This window comes from Cryptotermes secundus, unplaced genomic scaffold (assembly GCF_002891405.2).
Source record: "Cryptotermes secundus unplaced genomic scaffold, Csec_1.0 scaffold135, whole genome shotgun sequence".
Taxonomy (NCBI): Eukaryota; Metazoa; Arthropoda; class Insecta; order Blattodea; family Kalotermitidae; genus Cryptotermes; species Cryptotermes secundus.
In genome coordinates, this window is record NW_019730104.1 from 716,146 (window position 1) to 743,087 (window position 26,942).

Below are 26,942 nucleotides of genomic sequence, written 5' to 3' on the forward strand. Positions count from 1 at the left end.
TCAAGCGATGAGTCGTGGGTTTATGGGTACGACCCGGAAACCAAGATGCAGTCGTCACAGTGGAAACATCCGACATCCCGAGGCCAAAAAAAGCATGGCAGGTCCACAGCGATGTCAAGATCATGTTGGCAGTTTTCTTTGACTCCCATGGGGTTGGGCATCATGAGTATGCACCACAAGGCCAAACCATCACAAAGGAATACTACCAGGAGGTCCTTCGTCGCCTTCATGATGCTGTGCGGCGCAAATGAGCGGATCTGTGGGCAGCAAAAACTTGGCAGCTCCATCATGATAACGCACCCGCCCATTCTGCACATCTGATTCAGACTTTCGTCGCCAAACACAACATCCCTGTGGTTCGTCAGGCTCCCTACTCCCCCGATATGGCTCCGTGTGACTTTTGGCTATTTCCCAAGCTGAAAATGCCGCTGAAAGGAACCCGATTTGAGTCAAGAGAAGACATCATGCGGAATGCGATGGTCCAGCTGATCACCATTCCAAAAGACGCGTTCCAGAAGTGTTTCCAACAGTGGCAGAAGCATTGGGAGAAGTGTGTACATTACCAAGGAGACTACTTTGAAGGGGATTAGGGTTTTGTACCTCCAAATCAATAAACGTATTTCTGCTGCCCAAAGTTTTCGATACTTTTTGAACAGACCATGTATGTGACTATAACATGCTCATGTCCATCATACAAAGTATCAAGATTAGCATTCACATGAAATTATACAGCAAATGTCGTGCATATTTAGAAATGATGTGACTGCACACATGGAAGACTGATACAATTGTTATCAACATACAGTCACATATAAAATATTCAGACCGAACCTATTTCTACACTTTTATATGTTCTATATTTTTCTAATCCTAGCATTATAGTCTGGACTTTTTAATAAGTTCATGTTTTGAGCCTGAAACATGCAGTGTAAGCGTGGGAATAGAAACAAGGTTTTAATGCTAGTTTGTGTGATGTTAAATCTCAGAGCTTCAAATGTCCTACAGAGACTTGTATTCATAACATGTATTTCCAGTCCTTAGCCCCATCTCAAACCCTAAATGAAGTGCCACCTCTTGCTGACTGACTGCATATTTAATACATTCACAGCTAATTTCTGCCGTCTACAACCTCAGGATATCCCATGTAATGATAATAAGCGACCCACAGAAGAAAACGGTTTGATTATAGCACAAATGCTTGTCAGTATAATCCAAGTAAAAAAAGTCAGCATAGGCAGTGAAAATATTCATAAATACTTTAATCATTTACAAAATAGAACAGGTCATATAATCATTTGTTGCACCAATTATGTCCTCTGTATTATGACATTTGAATTTGAATTTATTTAGGTTCCATAAATCCAAGTACAGGTTGACACTGTAGGATATGAAACAATTCAAGTACAAATACAAAGACAGAGAACAGAAGAAAACCATTCTGAATGCACAAGCCACACGAGTCCAGTTGCAAACCGCCAAGTTAATGAATACTGTACCTCTGGGTTGTGCAGATGATTGAAGAAAAGCAAAGTGTTCAGTATTATAATGATATAACTGGAGTTTTCCAATTCGTCTCACATACGGTCCATAAAGTTTGTAACTTGTTAGCTCCCCTGTCCCAGCTTTCAACCAATAAAGAACTCCTTCAAATAAAGCCAAGTCAATGGGGTTTCGCACATACTGCAACAAGTAATGTGAAGACTTATGGTTCAACATGATTTCAAAATAAAGCAATACATGAATTTTAGCAAGGCCATAGCACCAGAAGATTTACCAGTATGTGGAGTAAGTACATCCACGCAACACAAACTAAAATCTAAAAAATTTCTAGTTTCCCAAAAATGCTCTTTCAGATTATCAAGAATGCAGATACTAACATTAAAATTACAGTCAGCAGACAAAAATAACACATAAAAGTGGAACTGATAATGCTTTGTGCCTAATATTTCAATAACCAGTTCAAATATGGAATTTCAGCTTTGAGAACTCATAAAATTTCACCTTGGTTGTATAAGCAACATAATTAGCAGGAAATCTTGCAGTATAAAATGTAAGAAATTGCAATGCAATATGAATGGTACTATGTACATTATTTTGTCTCTTGCAACATGCCACAATGAAGTATCCGCTGTGTATGTTCTCATCTCCTACAGTGAGTAGATGCACTAATGAGGGCAAAGACATACTGAGAACGATTAACAACTCACAAATTTAATATCTTATAGCAATTCAAGGTTTTAAATCTATTAAGAATCAATATTTCAGGATGCTTACATACTGGAAATTATACTGCAATAGGAAATTATTTAATTACAAGCTGTGACTGACAACTAGCTAGCAAAATATTCTTTCATTTCTCCATTTCAATATTACATTTTCTCCCAAGCTTTCTGCATACATTATGACAGTTAAATTCATTAAGGGCTAAATTTGCTGCTAAAGAATGTATTCTACAGAGTTCTTTTAACTTTGTTGACCGGCTCACAGCTCTGTGCGTCATGACGACTGGTGCGCTGCTTGTCACGTAGCGCATACAAGTTTTGCCAATAAATCAGCATGCCTTACCACTGAAAATGTGTGGAATAAAAGGAAATAATTCACTTGTGGACCAACTGACAGCATTATGTTTCATGGCAAGCAGTGCGGTTCATTCATGGGAATTTGTTTACGGTTTACCATTAGTGGGTGGCAGTTACCAGCTCTATTAGCCGTTTGTTCTCAGTTATAGTTGGCAAGTAGAAATTAGATGACATAGGAGCCAGACTTGAACATACACCTAGAAACATCTAGTTGAAGAGGCAGGAGTGTCAGAGTCTAGTGCAAGACGGGCAATACAACTGCTGAAGCTTAAACCCTACAAAACAGCAGCAATCCATGTCTTGCAGCCAAGTGATTCAGCTAGCAGGGTTCATTTTTCCAGTTGGGTTCTACAGTCTGTCATGGAAGGTGGGATTGATCCGCAATTCACATTCTTTTTTATGAAGGGTACTTTCACCTGCAGGGATACAAAAATACGCAAAATAATCCCAACTGAAGTTAAGAGAATATACATCTAACTCGCAGAATCCCGCTGCAACCAGTGAAAGTGGGTATGTGCTGTAGGTGCAAGAAGGATCATTGTACCCATGTTTGCAATAAAATGATTAATTGCAAAAGATATCTATGTGTAGAGGAACAGCACCTTTTTTACACCTCCTGTGATCTGTTAATTGTAACTACTTCATTCTGAAAGTTATCAGGCATCAAGCATGCTAATTCATCTGCAATATTTGTATGTGCCTCACAGCCAGCAGTGCACCAGTCACCATGAAGCACAGAGCCATGGAACCAGTCAACAAAATAAAAAACCTCCCTTTACATTACTTTGGACAGTTTTGCAAGAAATATGATTAGGAACATTGAGAAAATGTAGATCAGAAAGGTTGCATCCATCTACTGACATAATACCATTCATCTTCCATATTCACACAATCTGAAGAAAGCACTCAACATCATTATAAATGTTATAGTTATGAATTTGGATTTTATTCCAGAAGTGCATTAAACTTGCCGTGTATGAACGTCTTATTAGAATTACCAAGAATGCTCGATCAGTTTAGACAAAACTGTAACTACTGTTTAGTCACTCGCAGTATTTTACATTGTCATGTGAAAATCCTCAGTTTTCTCTACAAAGCATAACACTCCTGCTTGACAAATCAACAAAACTGTCTGAAGCTTATTTCCATCTATCAGTGTTGGTAAACACCAAATTCTTTGAAACTTGTGAAGGACATACAAAGAGCAGAATGTTTTACTGACTTGTACATCATGATAAAAATTAACTACATTAATATATTTTCATTCATCCATAACTGCGTAGAACTCTACAAAGAAGCAGCAATAGATCCTACATAAATTAAACTTTTGCCCTCAGATTCTTGTTAAATAGGGCATAATGGATTTTATTTGCAATTTGCTATTAATGGGACAGTTTCACCTTTGTATTTACATTACTACAAAAATAATATACAAGTTCACCAATAACCCTGGATATATCTCGCATGCATTTATAACATCTGACAATAGTTCATGTGTTTACTAAATTATAGGTAACATATTTTGCTTTTAGACATATACCATAGCTCAAGTAGTATGAAATCTTGTATTCCATGCACATGTAACACAAACAGAGGAAAATAGAGGGTGGTTTGTGGACTTCAAAACCCTCAGATAAAGATACTATTTCAGACAGGGACTACAAAGATAGCATTCCTCACACTACAGCTTTAATGCATTAAGCTAATTCCAGTGTAATCCTGAAACTTCATATAAAATACATGGAGTGTGAAAGATAAAAGCAAAAATTTTCACTACCACTTGTACTATCTACTAGTTGCATTTAAATTTGCAGCTAATAGGTCCCATGTGTAATTTGTAGTCTATCATATAAATATCCTGGCTTTTGACCATGCAACCAATTCAGTAACTTGGTGATAGAAGTTATTTTGATTGTTTTAATATGAAGATGATATCTGTGACAGAATAAGTGTTAAAGATTTTCAGTCTTGCATTATTGAGATATACATTTGGATTAAAATATTCTGTATATGACCTTCAGGTTTCAGATGTTTTACTACAAGAAAAGAATCATATCTTATACATTTAGAGCATTTCTGTCATTGTAAAATTACCACACTGAAAGAGATCAAATTATTGTGACTCACAGTTTTGCAAGACTTAAAAATAAAATTTAATTCTTACCTCAGTAGTTATAACAGCATGCCAATCCATTCCTACATAGCTCATACTTTCAATCGAGTGCTTGTATCCATCAGCTAAATATATTTTCCTTCGTACCAGATCCAATGTCAGACCACTCACAAACATGAAACGGAATTTTCCCAGATTCACTTTATTTCTACCATCAAGGTCAGACCGATATATGTCACTTGTGGGCACATGAAAAATCCAGCTGCTTTCCACTGCCCAAAACAAATATCTGGAATAATGTGAATATCATAAATACAAATGATATTTGCAGCACATTTTATAAAGTACCTCCAGTACTGAACATGTCAAATACCAAATTCCTATGACTGGATAATAAAATAAAAGATTACACTGTAACATGAAAGGTAAGACTATCCCTGTAACTGGTTGTGGAGGCCCATACGGTTGTGAGACGTCGAGACTCCCTCATTTTCTAGACAATCAGCTCACAGATGGCAATGAGGTTGTTGGCCTCACGCATCCATCACCCTTTATCCCCAGGAAGATTCCTGGTACTCATTTCTGTAACATACAATATTAATATGCAGCATGGGCAAAATGGGCTCAAACTGTCCATTTGTGGTTAGGGGATAAACTGAATACATCATTAGATTGAGAAGAACTAGAATGAAAATGTTAATGAACTCACCCCATTAACACTGTCAATTCAGGGTGCAGACAGTGTTAAAGAGTGGCAACTGGACACCCCCAAATCAGTTATATCCAGTCAATCCACATTTCCCTTCAGATCCAGTATACTAATATCCATCTATTTATTCCTAGAGTACAAAGGCAGCTACTCCTTTCAGATTTTCTGACCAACTTTATAAGAATTTCTCATCGTCCCATCAGCCGATCTCACCTTCCATTTTACAACATCAATATTTTGTCAAGGGAGCAAATTCAAAGTTTCCAAGCCATACAAAAGAGAGTAAGTGATGGTTTTATCTATTTTAATCTTCAGGTGTCTAAACAGGAGACAGAAGATAAAAATCCTGGACTGAATGACAGCAAGTATTTGATAACCTGGTATTTGTGTTTTTCCCACTAAATGACCTCTAGCAGTATGAATCAGAAGCTAAAAGGCCGCTCCTTTTTCTCTTGGGCCTGCCTTTAATTGGAACTTGAAAAGGAATCACAATAAAAAAATCTTGGTTTAGACTGTCCAGAATTGGAAACTTAGCAGATGAATATTTACTCACAGAATTTACGGATTTTAACCTGTAACCATATGGGTTTCATGGGTGCACCAAATTCAATGAGAATGTTGTACAATAATTTTCTCTTAAGTCAAAGGCTTTCTAGGGGTAATGTGCTGTTTAAATGTATGACTTTTTTTTCAGTATCTGATGAGCACAGATTATATTACTGACAATAACAACAAAATCCATAGTGATGGCACTCATTTTTCTTTATGTAAATAGGAGATACCATTTTTATTTTGAAGTCTTTTACTCTCCGCGTACAGTATAATAAAAATGCATATATACTTGAGTTGTTTCACCTTAACATTTCATATTTCAAATAGCCCCTATAAGGACGTGTATGCTGGCTGTAAAAATAAAATTTCATTTTACTCCATAATGGAAGAATTTGTAGTGTTTAAGGATGGAAATTACAATGTTAGTCACATCACTACTACCACCACATAGGTGGCAATTTGATTAACTCACCCAGCAATGGGATCCACTGCAAGTTTGGTCACAGTATAGGTCTGCTCCACAGAAGCCACTGTTGCACAACGTTTTTCATCCAAGTTGCACACTCGTATTGTCTGGGGAATGGTTTTTTCAACATAGTAAACATTTTTCGTGATCCAGTCAAGAGCAATGTCTCCTGGACTTCCAATGCCAGTTACATAAACTTTTTTCCCTCCAAGCAGTGACAGTCGACTAATTGTCCCTGTTACATCTGCATACAGAGGTTATAATTAAGAATTAGATACTAATATTCCAGAATTATTATAACACAAAGAACACTTATAAGCCACACTTACTCAAATCAATATATTTATGATAAATAAAAATCTGATCACTATATCGTTATGTCTGAATATACATTGACAGTTCCAAATGATTTCTTTTAATTATGGAGTTACCCTGGAAAAAATGCAGAATAAAATTCGGTATACATCTGATGCTAGGAGTGAAACCTTTTTATCATTTTATATAAATAGATACAATAACATGTATCTGCCTCTGCTTGAGAACCATGATAAAGTAATAATGACTCAATAGTATGCGTTTCTGATTGCACAACCTCATTAGTGCCACGTACCTCTTACAGCTCATGAAAGTAATTTTAAATTAATGTTGTACGAATCCATAAGTAGCTTACCATTCTTATCTTTATCATACAGAGTCTTGGTTTTTAGCACTTCTCTTTTTGTTCTCAATACTTGCAAGCTCATTCAGTGTTTCTTTCACCTTTTTCATACATTCTTTGCATGAATTTTAATGCTAATGCATAGACTGTGTACATCACAATGTCTGGTTTCACAGTCAAGCATCAGATGATGAAATTTGGTATTTAGTGTCAACACCAGAAGTTGCCAGAAATGTAATTCTGGTAAATTCAATTTTGTACATATCCCAACTTTACATAAAGCCCAAAGAAAATTATTAATAATGTGAAGCATAAAAACATTTTACCCAAGATAAAGGCACGTTTGAAACTTTTTTTTTTTTTCAGAAGGTGAATATTTAACCAATACAGAGAAAAAATATTTCTGACTATGTGCAGTGATTTATACTATTCATAGTATTCATAGTATGAATAGCCTGTTTTAAATTAAAAAAAAATTCTCTCCCAGCTCAAACACTAGACATTTTGGTCACATACAAATATGTATTTAAGTATATCTATTGCACCAATCTGTATGAAAGTTTAGGTGGTTTGACAAATCTGTTCAAGACCTCCATTATAAAATGCTATCAAAATCAGTCCAGCAGTTCTTGTGTAATGAGATAACATATTATAAATATCACTTTCATTTAATTATTTCAGAAACCTCAAGATTTATTGAAAAGTTTGAGCATATTGAGTGCTTCACTTTTTTCTTTTCCATTTTTGTTCCAAACATTTTTCACTCCACATAATATCTAGTTAATTATTCAAGATGAGCACAGAACACACGTAGGTCTTCATAACGGTAATGGTGTCCCTGTGCATTATCCCATGAAGTGGAGGTATAACTCCACCATTTTTTAGCTCAGCACTAATTAGCAGTCAGCTTATGCCCTAGTTGCTTTACCCCCATGGAAATCACTCATGATACCCACTGAATTGGAGGACGTGTGAGCCCGAGTCAGTCTGGTTGCTGTGGAGAAGAAAAAAATCTTTCCCCTGCCAGAAATTGAAACCCAGCCATCCTGCATAGTCCATTGTTATATGAATTGAGCTATCCTAACTCCTAAATTTCATGTACAGTGCCAATTATTTATATTGTGGTGTAGGCAGGTACCAGTGGTTTGAATAAGCATGCTGACTCCAGCTTTGTGCCATAAGTGAAAAAGTTGGCAAAGTGGCAGATTTTATAAAAACCGGGGGTTCAATTTTAACCAAAAAAATAAAAGGAATGAACTGACAAATTCCAATGAACTCTGTAATATCAAATTTCAGGAAAATCTATTCAGCAAATCTTGAGTTGTCACATGTGGATGGAGATAGTGGGAGACCAGCAAGACAGCTAATGGGTGCATTTTTGAAACCTTTCATTCTCAACATGCTAAAAACTCTACCCTCTTCATTGCTGATGATTCTTTTGTACAAACATTTGAAAAAGCCTATTCTTAGAGATTAATTAATCTTTTTGGATGGAAATCCAATCATCCCATAGAAAAGTACTATTCTAGTCCCATCTGACCTCCTATACTTCTCACTTAGCTATATTCCGCTAATTATTTTTTTTTGCTATTGATTTTAGTGAACCTGCCCTATAGATTCATAACATTCCTAGTTTCAGATCTCTCATTCTCTCATTGCTCAGTTAGTGCCAAAGAAGGGCCACGCCATAGCTCAAGCGGTTAGTCACTAGCTTCCAATCACGGTGGCCCGGGTTTGATCCTGGATCTGGTCTAGTGGGATTTGTGGTGGACAAAGTAGCGCTGGGGTAGGTTTTCTCCGAGTACTTCGGTTTCCCCTGCCAATCTTCATTCCATCAAATTCTCCATCATCATAATCACCCGGGACAGGCTACAATAGGCCAATCAGTGGCCACTCTCCTGAGTGGATCCAGTAGGACTCCACCCCCCAATAAGCGAATTAAAAAAAAATTAATTAGTTTAGTGCCAAAGAATCTGTATGAAGCTGTTCATGACATTTCATAACAAGTTAAATATTTACAGTGAGATGCTGTGACAGCCCCACAATCAAACTTGGACCCTCTGTAAGATGTCCACGACATCTCGTTCAACAACTTGCAGTGATCTATATACAAACACCATAAATACTATAGATGAGAAGGTGATGTGTCCCCTTTCATTTCAATACTCCCTAATAGCATATTCTAAAGTGAGGCAAGAAAAGTGATGGTTATGAAGCATCCTCTTAGGTTGACATTCATCAAAGCAATTTAACACAAACTATGTAATTATTACCTATGCTCCAGTACACTTGACTCAACGCTGAATCCACATCCAGTCCTGTTACATCATATCCAGAATCAGTGAACACTACATCTATGAAACGAAGTTCACGTGATACTTTTCTGATTTGATGTCCTGCTGAAAATATGAACTGCATTGCTTTTCCTGTGAAAATGCCATGAATATGTTTGAGTAAAATTACATTAGATAACATATTTCTAAATCAAATGCAAGAATAACAAAGATGTGGGTACATTGCTGGGGCCTGTTTAGTAGAAAAGTAATGAGGTTGTTAAAGTGAACTGCCACTTTGACAAATAAGAATGAAGTGTAGTGAAGTTTTCAAAAAAACATTCCAGTGTGGGAATTTAAATAAAATCCCCACTTGCTATCTGTCAACAGAACTCCAGGAGCACAAAAATATTTAATAAGAGAAACTCATTCACGTAGACACACTGTGTTACTGTGAGAGTAAACTGTCCTGAAAAAACATTAACTTACCAATTGCCTTACAAGATACACGATCTGATCGAAGCTGAAAGCCGGGGTCACAAGAACATAAGAAACTGCCACGTGTATTATTGCACACCTGAGCACATGCATCATTATCCCGACATTCATCTATATCAACACACCCAGCTGCATCATTTTGTAATTTGTAACCTTCTGAACAGTCACATATTGGACCTCCAGGTGTAGGATGACAAATGTCTTTACAAGGTGATCCTGGACCACATGATGAATCTGAAATTGATCAACATAAATGGACAAAAATGTTTGTACAAAACCTGACACTTCAAAAGATCTTTCAGGTTTGTCTAATTGGAAGACCAGACAGATTAATCACACAACACATGGCAATTGTTTCTCCTAATCATTAAAAAAGTATTTTTTCCAAGATAATTTTGACCATAGCCTGGAATGATTTCCACAATAGAACAGTAACAAAGATAGTGTATAAGTAATCAGATATAGGACTAAGTTTTCAACTGGCGATTTTCAGTTAACTGCCAACTTCCAACAATATTACCTCTAACACAAAATTGTAATCTTAGTATGTTATGCAATATCACTGATTCACGGTACACAGGTTACTTATTGTATAGGTATATTCATCATACCTTTTGAATAAAAATGTACAGCAGATGTAAAAAGATGATTTAGTACACCAATGACTAAGTCAACATGAATAACACTCTTATTTCTGTCTTGTGTAACAAACTATGCTACTCAGTATCAAAGGGTCATAATGGTGGCTTATTACACATTGGATTGTCGAATTTCTGGATTTCTTCTATCATCTGGTACTCTGCAGGAATATATTTTGGAAACTGGATCAGTTTCTGCCGTCATGCGAAAACTCAGTCCAGTGACTTGAGACTGGCTCTTTATAAAGGACCCTACTGAGTAGATGTCTCCTCCACATGTATTTACCAAAGGCAGAAAGAGATCAATTTTAAAAAATCTGCATTATTTTGGAATATTAGGCGATGGATTAACTAGAGAAACTCAGTAATCCCAAAATATACTACCCTTTGAGGGCTGTCTGTAGTCTTTCTTTACAACGAATCACTAAATACATTATGAAAAATTTACATCATGTAACAAAAGACGCATAGCTCTTAGTTTATGATGTTTTTCTCGTAACTAAGTTTCTATGTTAAAATTATTATATGAATAATCTCCAACAGTTCTATATTCATTTATATTATGCATTACACTTACCACACTGACCACCTTCATCTGAACCATCACGGCAATTCTGTTCCTTATTGCAAACTAAAGACATCGAAATACACTGCCCATTCTTGCAAGAATATTCCATACACGGATCAGTAGTGCCTAGAAAGCAATTATGTACAAGTACCGGTTGAATTTTGCTACCACATGATTCATAATTAACCTCTATTTTATCAGATTTAAATCGATATAAGAGGTTCTCGTGACCCAAACTACATGACAGCGCTTAAAATGTTTTCCACCTTTCTGAGAATATAAATTTCTCCAAAACTATCAACACTAACAATATAAAATACAGTAAAAAGAATCTTCAAACACATAAAACACAGATTATGGCATTGCAAAAACTTTGCCTCTTATAATTGGTTACATACAACAGACTCAGGTAAGATGGTATTACATGAGAATAAAAATCCCATAGTGGCCGTTATGAAGAGTTTATCTTCTGGGATATAATACTGTTCCTATCTTCATGACCGTTTCTTTCCTGGCTTACTACTCTTCAGCCCTGAAGATGGGAACATGCCTTCATCACTCAGACAGGCCATGCATTCTTCTAAGTTATACAAAATTAATACTCTCAGTACAATTGCAATCTATTGCAAAATTTAACTATACATTCAATGAGCATGCCTGCGGTAGAAACAAATCAAAATAAACCAAGTTACACTTGTAATCACATATATTGGGTGGTGTACCAGTGTGATAGTGAGTGTTAATAACCATAGTATTGTGTCAAGATTATTCATGTACCTACTTGAATAATCACTACCTGAACTTCTAACAAGTGCAATTAGCATGATGCATCTCCTAGCTCTGCCACGTACTCCACCCTGTGCTACGTCCACTACACTCACACTGCATTATTTGAGATGAAATCTTCCTCCACTGACTCAGTGTCATCTTTATCTCATATCACCACTACAACAGATGAACCCAGTTAATTGACCACCCACGTATCTGTCCAGATCTAGCCATAAACAATGAAACAGAACTGACTACTGGGAAGCATCTGGCAGAACATGCACCGACTGAGGTATGAAGACTATGATCAGCAACACCACGACTATTAAGTCACCTTGTTCCTGGTCCTAGAAGTGGGCAAAAAATCTCTTATAACACATTACTTATTTCTTTCCCTTCTACTTCTACAGAACTTGCCACTTTCCAAGCTTTGCACATTTCTATCCTGAAGACAAAAGTAGCATTTTCTTCCAAAACAATGGTCCATGCCTATCATACTGAATGGTGTCATGATCCTAAAGACCATAGTATGAATGTGTGTGAAACTATCCTAGAGTCTACCAGCAGTCTTTCAGATTATTTGGCAAGTTGCATCCCATCTGTACGGTCAGATCCTAGAACAAGAACATTCAAACGTTGCCATGTCAAATGACAGGTCTGGTTCATCACAGGCACCAAAATATTAGCGACTGTACCAATTTGTCATTGCCACAGAGCTGGAAAAATGCTGTAAAAACAGCATCAAAATGCTCAGTGGACTTCGAGTCCTTTATCTGAGATCTCAAGCCAGACAGTCTCCCAGCAAAGGACTGGGTATGCATTATACTTTTCTTACTTCGAGCTTCCCAATTTGTGAAGTCCTATCACTAAAACACAGAGATAGAAATCTTGGTATGGAGTGTGCATTACATACAGCCTACATGCAACAATCACAGCTGAATAATGGATGACAGAGCTGTAGGGAATAATTGATATATTTTACGAGAGTACTAGAAAACTCTTCAAGTACATCTCAGCTACAGTAACCCATATCAGATCACCTTTACCTGTTTGTCATTCGCAAACAATGAACTATGCTCTTTGTCAGTAAGCCCTTTGTGTCACCAAATGTAAGCACTTCATATACAGTTCATAATTTGGTCCATATTTCAGCATCAGCAATGTAGGTTCTAAACCATGCAAGTCACAAGTCTATGTAAGGTTACAGCTAGCACCACCTGTTTCTTACAGAACATGCATACAAGATGTGCAGTGGCAGAGCATCACAGGGTACAAAAAGTGAGGAAAATATTCTGAATGTGCCCTGTTGGGTTGCACTGGGGCTATAAATGTATACTGATGCTTACCTTCGGTTGTATGTTGATTATGACAACTTGAAATATCCTCATCTGAACCATCACCACAGTCATCCATTCCATCACATACCCAATCATCAAGAATGCATCTTCCATTGTGGCATTTAAATTCAAAATCCTCACAAATTTCACAGTCTTTCTCATCATCCCCCAGTGGACACTCAACTGAACCATTACATCTGAAACACAACAATTACAATTCTGACATTAATAAACTTGCATTCAGCAGAAGTTACATATTTATAGTAACATAAAGGAGCTGTTACTTTCCCTCTGATCAACAGTTAACTGTGTTTTCATTCATCATTTACAGCAGTCGTTCAGACATTTGTCACGTGTATGAGCGACTATAGACATGTTTGGATTGGTAATTGGATTTATTGAACACTTACAGATAGTGACTACAAGTTGTTTGTTGTTGTTATTGGAGAGGGTGGGTTTCCCCATGCACTTAGACCAAATATTGGTCTATTGTACGTCCCCATGATATTCTACCAGTCTCTACACCCTACCGGTACTGGTGCGTGCCATCAGTCCCGACTCAGCCAGCGAGTTCGGCTTCTACTGGCTCAGCGGTATCTCGATGCTTCCCCCATCTACCAGAGGCGTTAGAGACTACTGTTGGGCGGGAAATGTCCTGAATTTGGCTCAGAGGTCCCCTTGAGACATGAGGTTCTTTTACGTGCCGTAAAGCTATGATATGGGACCCACGGCTTAAAGTCCCTCCTGGAGGACTTGTTCCCTGAATTTTTCCGCCCTTAAAAATTCCACGACCTCCGCCGGGTTTGAACCTGCGTACCTTGAGTCATGAGGTGGGAACGTTACCCCTAGACTACGAAGGCTGCTTTAGTGACTATAAGTAACTGTAGCACTATCAATAATTCTTACACTCTGCAGTTCACTACAGTACATACTAAGTCTTCTCAGTCTGCTGTGTCTTCACTAGTTTTCTGGTAAAGGCTTCATACAGCAGACATTCCCCTTCCTCTGGGTCACCAAACTGTCCAATGGCTCAGCTACCAGCTTCTAACAGCAACAGCTCACAAGAACTGAACCGCAGCAGTCCTGTAAGTCACTCGCCCACCAACCAACCGACTCACTCCACTCCATTGGCTAACTCAAAGGCCAGCAGCCATCTCATACCAACATCCTACTCTTCTCACTGCCATCACAAGATTCTCTCTAAAGTCAAAATTACTTTACGACTGGCAGTTTTTCTTGGCATCAAGCCCCTTGAGAACCAAGACCAGAGATTCTTATCAACTGAACCCTTGCAATAACAGTCCTTATGTAACATTCTCTCTGTTGAGAAGATGGGTTTGTCTCTTATTAATATGATTGGCCTTTCATGAAGTGTATGAATTGCACATTTAGTATTTTATTGAAAGTTTTTCCTTTTGCACTATACACAAGTCCTCTCTCAGTACAGGCTTTGCAAGCTTTGCTACGATGGCAGCTTAATCACTTCAATGGTCATAAGCTCAATTTCACACCTCACAAAACAACATACAAAATTATACTTCCGTGTTTTAATCTAGCAGGTGACACAACACACACTGAATTTAATGGCAGCATACAAACCTCAGATTTAATCTACTCTTTAATTTCTTCGTGAAAGCAATTTTAATATGCTGGTACCATTTCCAAATATTTGAATTTTTACACATCTTAAAGATTTAATAACCATTTTTTTTTACAATTTTGTCCTGTATTACATGGTCAAGAGAAGAACATAGAGTACTCTTTGTATGTACTTTTAGACCAACCCCTTTATAAGAGTCTAACAGAGTTTCAGTGGTCTTTACAGTTATTTATGTTTAGTAGCTTCATCAGCACCGAGTAGAAGCTGATCTGTCAAATTCAATTTCAATCACCTGTTGGATTTGTGGACATTTCTAATGACATAGACCATAGAATAAAATTAAAAAAAAAACAGCAAACAATTATGATTATGAGCTGTATCCGAAAAATGTGTACCTACATATAAAACACAACTGAAGACTCTAAAGGAGATCTGAAAATAACATCAAAGAGGATTTTAGGAGAAACAGTTTGTGAACGTTAGGGAGGTAGCTGGAATTACTAATAGCAGGGTTTGTGTTAGCTGTATTGAACCTTCAGATTCTATTATCAGTATTAATTTAATTGTTAATGTACAAGTTCATTTTGAACTGACTTACCTAGCTGCTGTAGGAACACAAGTAAATGAATCTGCAGAAATAATGCATTTAAATTCCTCAGAAAAACAAGGTCTTGAGGGCGTGTTATGTTCTACAGTTTCACAAGGCTCTTCATCTGATCTGTCTCCACAATCATCATCACCATTACAAAGAAGATTATTGTCAATGCAGCGACCATTGCTACAGGAAAATGCTCCAGATGCACAGGTCACAGGAGCTGAAATAATAATTTTAATTTAAGTTGTTTTAAATTTGTGTGTATTTGTGTCACATCACTGTTGTCCAAGAAACTAAGGTTCAGGTTAACTAAAATATGGTGAGCAATTTAATTAGGCAGCACCTACAGTAGTTCACATCCACTTACAACATATTTAGCAACAATTTTCATATTATCAGGTTATATCCAAGTAGGTGGAAGTATACGATTTAAAAAACACCAGGTACACAAATCAGCAATAGTACGTAACTGACTTGACCAAAGAATTCCTTTAAATTTAAGGTTGATTTTCATACACACCTCATAACCTTAAGGTATGGCATTTACGTTAAAAATAATAAATATGGTCGATTATATGCAAATTACTGAAGTTTTTCTATTTTAATACAGACAGTGAATATCATGGATTAAACTCATCCCTCTCAGTTTTTCTTTTTATTGCTAGTGGGGTGGGACTAAGTCCCTTGTACTGCAGCCACTTCTGGCCTATTGTACCAGCCCCAGATGATAGGCAAGGGTGATTGTGGAGCAATTGGTGGAATGAAGATGAAGAAAACCTGCCCAAGCGCCACTCTGTCCATCACAAATCCCACTTGACCAGACCTGGGATCAAACCCGGGCCGCTGCAGTGGGAAGCCAGCGATTAACCACTTGAGCTATGGGGTGGCCCATCCCTCTCAGTTACTTTCTGTTTACAACTTAAGATTACTCAGTCACTTTTCCCTCTCTTACCCTTTTCATGTTCCAGCATTGCCAATAGTTCTGGTTAACCAAAGCTAACCATTCATTAGGGAACACAATTCTGAATTAAAGTATTTCTCCATCTTTAGGAAGAGGCAGCTGGTTTGAGTGGTCTATGTTACAATACAGACTAGATACACGGTACACACTACAATGACTACATATATATGAAATACTGCCTTTCTCCAACTATGTTGCATACAGCATCAAGAAGAGTGTTGTCATGTATACCGGCTCTTACTTCATGTGGCACGACCAATACAAATATAAATCGGCAATTCGTCTTCTCATACTTGGATGTGATTCAGCAACAGCCTTATGTATAAAGGCCTAATTTAATATTCAGCCCTTATACATGCTAAGAGTTGGTAATAGTTACAAATAGAAACATGATGGTAGTGATAATGACAATGGAAGGCATCCCTGAGCTGGTATTGCAGTATAAATGTTTGCTGAAAAAATTCTTCACATGCTTCTGGGTAGCAAAACCAGTCAGTGTGTACTGCTACCCTACCAAGTTTAACATAACAAATTTAGCCATCCTCCCAGAACGTTTCAAGTACATAGCATATATATTTAGTGCAGCTGGTTTTAAGTCTGCTTAAAGGAATTTATATCAAATCATTAGTTTCTTTTCATAAAATGTTTCTTTAATCATGTTTAACTTTTGTAGTTTTTTGTATCGTCTGCTTTTTAAACTATTATATTTTGTTATACTAGACTCTACTCACTTCGTCATTTATGTGTCATGTACATATTATTGTTTAAGGTCTTATTTACATCTCTTGATTCAGCCATCGATGGACGAATGTTGGATTAAGTATACAAGTTCGTGTATGTGTGTGTGTGTGTGTGTGTAAGTTGTGATTTTCTTTCAAGTGTCCCTCAAAGGCTATAACATATAAGAGAAGGCCAGAAGTAAATAGTACAGCATGACACTGCAACAATTCCAGGTTGACAATTCAGCAAGATTTATGTTAGTTTACTAATCTGGATTAAATTTTTATATCTATTCCACCTCTTCATATTATCATTAATCTTAAGAGTAACAGCCTCCCTTTATTGGGCAATTATCTCACATAATTCAGTGCTCTCAATGATTCTTAACATTTGGAGGTTATGTATTACAGTAGTAATATGAAATGTGCACTGCCAGAGAACAGCCAATACTAGTCTCCAAGTGTAAAAGTTTTTAGAAGCAACGAATGACAATTATTTTGAACATGTTTAACTGTATTAACAATTAAAATTATGGGAACATAGTTACACTGGGGGGGGGACTACTGCTGAAACTGAATACATTTCAAGAGATTAATTTTATATGTAGGGGATAATATATTTTTACAATAGAATTCATACCACTAAATTATTTACAAATATCATAATCATCAAACCACAACACAACATATGATGGTTGTACATTTTACACAATATACACACACAATGTATGAAAACAGGCATAAATGGGCCAGCAGGGACAGAAAACCAGGCATCTGCCCCTCCATTCTTTTTTTGGGTAAAGAATCAAAATTAAAGAAGTATATACCCAAATATTAAAAAAAAAAATTGAAAGGATATGAGACATTTATTCAACTACCTTAAAAACTCTAATATTGATCATTAAAAATTGTCTTAAATGTCTTGAACACAAGTTTTTAAACAAATTTTCACTTTCATTCATTATGGCTACATACTTCACACTCAAATAGTTGAAAACCTTCCAAAACAACCATCCTATTCTACAAAAATTATAACTTTTGATGTGGATGACAAACTACACATAATCATATACTGAATAAAGCCAACAATGTCCACTTAACAAAGTTAAGTTTTAGGAAATTCAACTTTCTACTTCATGTGTACATACATCATCCAAAAACATTCCATTACATACTACTGAGCAACTTACCACAGTTACGTTCATCTGAATCATCCACACAATCTGACTGCCCATCACATACCCAGTCCTTATGAATGCATTGACCAACAGCACATCTGTATTCATCAGGTTTGCAAGTAGCTGCAAAAGAAATGGAAACTTAGATCCCAACAAGTTTCAAAATGTAGTTCATCACAAAACATTCGGTTTATTTCTTTGTGGTTTATTTAATGATGCTGTCGGTAACTCAGAACACACAGTATTGAGTGCTAGGACAATAAGCGAATAATAAATTGGGAAGATTCGGAAAGAAAGAGTCATGGCTTAATTTGAAATATTATCTTGGCACTAGCTTCGAGAAACTGTAAATAACCATGTAAAACCTCTCAGGACAGCCAGCTCTACCAAATGTGAAACAGAAGTGTTAAGCCACTTGTTCAATAACTTCCTTACCTTCAAAGCAGTCTTCTTCATCTGATCCATCTGCACAATCTACAGCACCATCACAGTGCAAGCTCTTGACAACACATTCACCAGACGTGCACGCAAACTGAGTATCTGATAAATCATATAATTATGAGCAATGAAACCAAACTGCACAGTACTTCAAACTGCAGCACTAAGTTTCCATACAAGAATGTTGGTGTTTCAATTTAAATACTACTGAATGCAATAAGATAGAAAAATAAATTTTAATCTAAAATTACATGGTCAAGATTACTGGGCTTTTTTAACTTTGTCCACCATCCAATATTCTAAAGAACATGGCATTTCAGAAACTGGATCTACACCTGAGATCAGAGTCTGTCGATGGAAAGCAACAGTAAAACATACAATAAAAACTGCAGGAATGCATCTGCAGTGTACATTTTTGTGCTATCTCCTACTGAAAAACAATGATTTACATCAGCAGCATAGACCTGAAACTGATGTGTCCCATTCAATTTCAGACCCAACTCATTTTATTGGACGTTCCTAATGGTGTCTTCTAAAGCGAAGGTGAAAAGCAATGATGATTAAGCATCTCTTTGTTTCAGACCATTATTAATAGGAAAGAGACAAATGTTTTCCTACACAGACTTTACTACAGGCTTAATTTAAACATATTTTAATAAACCTAGCAAGTCTCATGGGTATACCAAACTCAATGAGAATGTGGTACAATACTACACTCCTACCTGGCTTTCTTGGAGTCTTGATTAGCTTATGTACTATCTCACCTGAACTTCTTCCGCGCCCCGCCGACACTTCTGTCTCTCACAATTTTTCAANCCACCAGTAACTTATGAATGCAAAAAAATCTGTACAGTATTTGATCTGTTAAATTGAAACCCAGACTGATAATCCCTAATAATTTCTTCTACGTTTGCACTTAAACTTAAGAGGAGTAGGGTCACGTACTAAGAGCTCAGCTCTATATACTTTTATCTGCTTAACATCACTCGCCCTATGTACATTCAATAATTATCATGGATACATACTTGTTTATATTATATATTGTTTCTGTTATATTGGACTATTGTTTTTATCCTGGGTCCTAATACCTTGAAATGGATTTGTGGCATGTAAATAAATGAAATGAAAAGAACAGAAATAATTATTTCTGATTATAATTCTTCCGTCTATTCAAAACATGGGAATCTGCAAGCAGATCACCATTCTTACCCTTCACTAAGTTACTTCTAGGTTGGTAACCCTTCTTAATGCATTTATTCTCCTTTACTGGGCTCTAATGTTCTTGCTCTTACTATTCATTGCAAGCTCATTAACTCTGTCTTTCACATATTCCTTCTCTTTATTCATGAAATGCCTGCTGGCTTCATATTATTCAAGTTATCCCAATTTATTTGGCTTGGATCGTGTAACCATTGCAATCTGGCTTATTTCCTCTGATCCAATAGTTTCAAACATTCAACTAACCATCGCTTATGCTTTGTCAGTTCATAATACCCTGGAATCTCTTTAGCTAAAATTATTTTCTCTCTAATACTTTCCCAAACTTTATTAATATCCCAATCAGCATCTCTTTTCCAAACCTGCCAACCTATCTGAGATTTCAATCCAATATTGTCGCTTACCGTCTCTACATACCAAACCTTTTGTGCACCTCATTTACATACTAACAGTCTCTCCCAACTTTTGAAACCACCAAAAAATGATCAGTAGCACTTCCTTATATCTTTTTATTTTATAATTTACCATTTTTAATACAATCCAGTTTCTTGGCATTGTTCAAGGTTTTAATTTAACTGCATTTTACCACAAAGTGATTAAAAAAGTGCATGAACAGGATCTGTGGAGCATATGCTTACATCTTCATAAAATATATATATTCAAATATTTAAAATTAAAAATATGACATCTGCTGAAGAAATTAATGGGTGAAATAAAGCAGAAGGTCAAAAGAATTTTTAACACAAGACCTTGTACGAGGGTTGGAACTTTAATAGTGGCAACACTGCTGTAGAGACACCATGCAATGGAACCAAATAATGTTGCTTATACCACACGTTAGTTACATACCTGCCTTACCTTAGAGCAAACAGACTCTCCCTTCCTACATCACGCATATGCGCAGTGACAAGAACAGAATCTTGTGTTAGCTGGCAGTCTAATGTGGTGTTGTCATGACGTTTTTGAAACAGGAACAACGGAGTTGGATAAAGATTGAATGTGCCAGAGGCCGTAGAGCACGACAGTGTCATCAAGGTCTTCAAGAGGCTTGCGGGGAATCTGCATTGCCTTACAGAACAGTGGCAAGGTGGGTAAAAGCCTTCAATGAGGGATGCCAAAATGTGGCAGACACGCACCAGCCAGGTCATCCTAGTGTCAGCGAAGAAGTGTATGCTCTTTCTGCTTTACTGGAGAGTGATCAAAGCCATATGATTCATGAGCTGGCCCGAGAGACAGGATCAGCGCATACGACTGTGCTTCACATTCTGAAGGAACACCTGGGCATGAGAAAAATTGCATCACAAGGAGTTCCGCATGATTTGATGGAAATGCAGAAATGGCTATGATACAACGCTGCTCATAACCACTTGGAGCACTATGAGCGCAAAGGAGAGGCTTTCTTATGCCATATCATTACACTGGATGAGACATGGGCCAAATCATACAAGCCACAAATGAAACGCCAATCGAACGAATGGCGTCATTATGGGTCACCACAAAAATCAAACGTTTGTCAGAACCCCAGCAATGTGAAAGTTATGGCGATTCTCGTGTATGACTTTGATGGTGTTATCCTAATGCATACCATCAATGAGGAGTATTACTGTTCATTTTTGGAATACAACTTGCGACCAGCTTTGAGAAAGAAGTGGTGACACTTTCTGCAGAATCCACCTATCATTTTGCAGGACAATGCTCGGCCACATGCAGCGCAAGCTGTGGCTGATTTGTTGGATTTATGGGGCTGGGAAGTGCTGTACCATCCACCATACTCCCCGGACTTGAGCCCTTGTGACTTCGACTTGATTCCTAAGATGAAGGAACCACTTTGTGGCATTGGTATTCAGAACTGTTCCAGACATTCTTCAGGCAGTAACCGCTCCATTCGAACTATCAACACAACAGGCGCTGCTAAAGGTATCCTAAGACTTCCACGTCACTGGCAACAGGTTGTACACATTGCTGGTGACAACACTGAAGGGCAGTAAAACTTTGAAACATGTATCTATTTTGTATCAGTTGCAGATAAATAGTTGCCACTATTAAAGTTCCAACCCTCAAACAAAGGCAATAAAACGTTTATATACACCACAGTTAGAATCCAGCAAATAAACTGCTTTTTACAATGATGGTAAAACTTACCCTTGTCACATTCTACAGGCTTGCAGTTAAATTCATCACTTCCATCCAAACAGTCCTTGTCACCATTACATTTCTTACCAATTGAAATGCACTGTCCACTGTTACAAGCGAATTGGCTATCTGAACACTTATTTGACTTGCAGTCTAGTTCATCTTCACCATGTGGGCAGTCACGTTTTCCGTCACACCTATAAATTTGTAGTCAGTGTCAATGGCAATTACATTCAGTTTTTCAGTTATATTTCAAAAATACCCTAAAAATTTGGGTCTTCTTAGCTCAGGGGACAGTGTCTGATTTGAACCCAGAGAGCCAGGACATGATCCACGGCAAAAGCAATTTTGAAATCTAATTACTATTACCCAAGGTAGCTCACAAATGTTAGAATACTTTAATTAAATGAGTTACAATACTTGCTGTTACACTTTTCACAGTAACTATATGACACAGAAACCCCCTGACATTGATTATAGAGTAGCTGTACTACTGGTTTTTGGTTAATCTGGCTTGCATTCACCTACAAAAATGTGCCCACTGTTTAGAATAACTTGCATGTCATTTTATTAAGTATATATTCTTGCTAATCCTTTCACACTAAAGTTAAGTATAGGTCAAGTATCTGATATATTTTGAAATTTCAAATTTGTTGACATAAAACATGCTTAACAAAAGAGCACAGCAGAAGCTTTGCCTGCATACCATAAGAACTGCTTGGGTCAAAGACAAATGTATTTTTTATCGGTGGTTTAAACAGAAACGAAAAATGAAAGATAATTCATTAAAATTTTAAGCTCAAAGGCTTGGAAAACTTCCTGAACTTGAACGACAAGCCTCTCTGTTTTTAAAATCTTAAGCTTTGTTGGTTATGGTGATTTGAGAATTGTTTCAAGATGAAGGGAATTAGAAATATGATCCATATAAAAATCACTTCATGTTACACATTCTCCATCTGTATCAATGTAATGTTGAAAAGAAACAATACTGCCATTATATACAGGTTACATTTGTAGGCATATCCAGCAGAAGGGATTATAAATGAAATAATAAAGACTAATTCTTCCCTAAAAATAAACATTAAATTCATAAGCAACTACTCAATGTGAGGTGATATTACAGTTGGTAAGAGGCCAAAACCATAATGAATGAATAAACAGTAAAAATTAAGGCTTCAAAATCCGTAATTATTACACATGCTAAACAAATATGTAGAGAAGTCATACATTATACTGTAATACACCAATACATTAGGAAATAAAATATGCTATACTTTAATATTGTCTAAAGTCATTCATTTCGTGTTCCTTCTTTACTATGACTCTTCTGGAGGTCGTGGTTGACTGCTAAATACTGAAGTTCAAAATTGTAATCGTAACATCCATCCTATACAGGATGTCCCAGTAGTTTGGTGCCACACTTCAGGAGCATACTGAGGGTTCCCTATAGATTAACTTTGAAATAGGAACCCATGTCCATAAACATAAAATAGCAGTGCTAGGGTGGCATTTAAAATCATTTCATTTAAACTTAGCGCCTCAATGTTGAACTGCATTGCATAGAGGAACAGCCATCCACCAGCACTCATGCCATTGCCAAGATTGTGGGGACATCAAAATCAAGTGTTTGGAGGATCCTGTAATAACAGCAACTTTATCCGTATCACCCAATACAAGTACACGGCGTAGGTCCAGTTGACTTTGTACGAGTTAATTTTGTCAGTGGATACTGAACCAGGGTTTACATCAGCCCAACTTCCTGAATCACATGTTATTCACAGACGAAGCGCAGTTTACAAGGGATGGTTGGTTCAACTGTCAAAACAGCCACGTTTGGGCTGATGAAAGCCCCATCGTTACTGTAGCTGGTTACCACCAGGCGCAATTTTTTGTCAATGACTGGGTGGGTATTATTGGCGGTCACTTGACTGGGCCTTTCCTCCTACCACCACTACTCAATTGGCCCTTTTACAAGGTGTCTGGAACGTATCCTCCCAGCTTTGCTAGAAGACGTGCCACTGATTGTGCAGAGGCAAATGTGGATACACCATGACGGAGCGCCGGCGCACTTCAGCATTGTATCACGAAACTACCTGGATGCTGCTTTTCATGGTCATTGGATAGGAAGAGGAGGCCCAGTGCCTTGGCCACCCCAATCCCCAGACTTGACACCTCTGGACTATTCCATCTGCGGCCATATGAAAAGCCCTAGCACTGCTATTTTACGTTTGCAGACATGGGTTCCTATTTCAAAGTTGTTCTAAAGGGAACCCTCAGTATGCTCCTGAAGTATGGCACCAAACACCTGGGACACCCTGTATATTTAAATTAGCTGACCATACTCTAATTTCGACTTTTTTTTTTAATTTTCAGGGTACTTTCAGTAACAAAATCCTAGTGTTTTCAAATATTTTGTCATTAACTACTACATCCTTCACTGTCTACCATCCTAATACTTCTTGATAATAGTAAAAATTTAAGTTTCAAATATTATACAATTACATTATGACAGCAAAAGAGGAATATAATAAATTTTTGTTTTTCTAATTCTTCTATCTATAATGACATATACAAGGGAAAATGCAAAACATACCTCTTCTTGGCAGGAATACAGATGTTATCAGTTATGCATTTGAACATATCTTTAGAACAGTGAACAAATGCAGAACATGTTTTATTATCAGGAGTCAGCCTCATTCCAAGTGGGCACAAACAAACCTGCAACAATTTACATTTGGAAATAATCTAGAAGGAACCTGAAGGATCATTCTTCAAACTTACATAAACAATTGATACCACTTCATTAACCAATAAAGTTATACAGACATTGGCTATGATTGACTGGGAAATAATGGAATAACTGTTATGTTCCCATGCCTCTGTCTGGAAATTCAGCTAAATGAAAACAAAAAACAGAGGAAGGACACTGCACATGGTTTCTCACGTGACTGACCCTGACTACTTGGCTATGTTACACAGAACTGTTTCTCATTTAGTAGACTACTGCTTGCTGCCAAATACAAAAAAAATTAAATTAATCTGACCAGTAAAGCACATTTTGAGAAAACTGGCATTTACTTTTGGGGCCCTAGCATGCATATCATTACTTTCCTGAAGATATCATCCATGCAGTTTTATTTAGGGATATGTCTCCATAAATTACTGAGATATAATCAAAATTATTAGGACATTTTGAGAAAATGGCCATTTTGTGCTTTGGGGCTAATCTGAACAGTCCTAATTTCTGAAGGCAGAATGTTCAGATTGACCGGGCACAAACTTTGGATGGACAAACTTAAAATACTGAAATGAACAAAATCCATCTCAGCATTCACACATGATTCAGGCATACCTACCTACCTACCTACATTACACACATACATATTCATTCATTCATTCATTCATTCATTCCAACACATAGTGGTACATACATACGGTTATAGACAGACAGATTGCATGCTACAAACTACTGTGGGAACCACTAACATTCAAGCAAACGTTACAGTGGCAGCTCAAGTATCATTGCTTGAATGTGGGCAGTTCTCACACCACTTTTTGTATTCAAGGAGGTCTGAAAATTTCGAAGTCCATAAGAATACTTCGAACTGATTTTTCATCATCAAAATACAGAGCAGACCAAAATTCATTTAACCTAAAATAGTCTCTCATATTAATGGGAATTCTCAGATTTCAACCTGCCAGTCAATTTGCAAAATGGTATCAGAGCATTGTAAATTCACTGAACATGGAGGATCTCATTTCAAACAATTTTTGTAAATTCGGTAAGAGAAAATACTAATGTATTTTAATGCATATTTTACTAACCAGTTAACTAATTTTTGGGCCTTCCTGTACTTTCTCATATGTAGTATATGCAAGAGGAATTGAAAAGTATTCCTTACTTCTTGCTAAACTTTAAGAAGGCTGTGTCATCCAGTTTTTACTATATTCACTGCCATTTAAAACACCCCCACCTCTTCAGTTACAATTGAAATTTACAAATTAAAATTTGTTTTACTTACTGCGCGTTTTGGAACTGCTGCACAAATATGGCTGCATCCTCCATTCTTTCTGTGACACGGATGATTTGGTTTTGCCCGGGTGCTACGTACTGCTACTAACTTGAGTGCATTTACATCATTATCTAAAATAAAGCAGTTTCTTAAATACTGTGTGCTGAATGAATCCATATTACAGACATTATCTATGCAGTAAAAAAGGTAAAGCTATCCTTGTAAGAGGTGTCAGAGGCCCATAGGGTTGTGAGACATTGAGGGTCCCACATTATCTAGACAATCGGCTCAAAGATGGCAGCAAGGTTGTCAGCCTTACATGCTGGCTGCACTTTATGCCCCCCCCCCCAGAAAATTCCTGATAACTCATTTCTGTTAGAGGCTGAGTTGACCGCAGTGCCATAATGCAGCTGGAAGGATTAGGTCAATTGAAAAAAATCCAATGACCTCAACAGGACTTTAACCCGTGACTTTCCGTCTTGTAGCAGTGCCTCACTCAACTACGCTACTGCGTGCCAGATACCTATACAGTAAGCATCCCAATTGTATAATTACTGCTGACCAAGAACACTACCCTCATACTTTTCTTCATTCCTTCATAATTCATTCTTAGCTCATTCTCATTTTGAAAAATTAAAATTAGGCTTATGAGATCATCTTGTTCACGTGTGTGTCTGTGTTGAGTCTGTGTTTGTCTGCATGTGAAATCTCTTTCTCCCAGCCACGTTTGAATGCTTCAGTGGATCTTCATTGAAAGCTGACGAGTTCCATCTCACCTAAGCCATCTCAATGGCATACTTCATAAATCTCACCTATCAGTAATATCAATACTGCAGGCTCTGAAACTTATTGTTTTACAGACATTATACATGCATACTGAATTTTTTTCTGCCTGTCATATCAAATACCCAAAGTATGGTGAAAGGAA

General features: G+C 37.1%; 1 protein-coding gene across 1 annotated transcript in view; it reads right to left on the reverse strand.

Moving 5' to 3' along the window:
• Nucleotides 1-26,942, reverse strand: part of LOC111866027 (vitellogenin receptor) — a 91,150-nt gene that overhangs the window by 12,055 nt on the left and 52,153 nt on the right. Inside the window, exons 19-31 of the mRNA XM_023854519.2 lie at nucleotides 26,024-26,145; nucleotides 24,595-24,719; nucleotides 22,011-22,198; nucleotides 18,648-18,752; nucleotides 18,225-18,335; nucleotides 15,358-15,574; nucleotides 13,169-13,356; nucleotides 11,064-11,180; nucleotides 9,840-10,082; nucleotides 9,351-9,503; nucleotides 6,426-6,663; nucleotides 4,744-4,981; nucleotides 1,497-1,680 (exon numbers count right to left, since the gene is read on the reverse strand). Coding sequence (XP_023710287.1) covers nucleotides 1,497-1,680; nucleotides 4,744-4,981; nucleotides 6,426-6,663; nucleotides 9,351-9,503; nucleotides 9,840-10,082; nucleotides 11,064-11,180; nucleotides 13,169-13,356; nucleotides 15,358-15,574; nucleotides 18,225-18,335; nucleotides 18,648-18,752; nucleotides 22,011-22,198; nucleotides 24,595-24,719; nucleotides 26,024-26,145 — 2,229 coding nt within the window. The remainder of the gene's footprint in view (nucleotides 1-1,496; nucleotides 1,681-4,743; nucleotides 4,982-6,425; nucleotides 6,664-9,350; nucleotides 9,504-9,839; nucleotides 10,083-11,063; nucleotides 11,181-13,168; nucleotides 13,357-15,357; nucleotides 15,575-18,224; nucleotides 18,336-18,647; nucleotides 18,753-22,010; nucleotides 22,199-24,594; nucleotides 24,720-26,023; nucleotides 26,146-26,942) is intronic.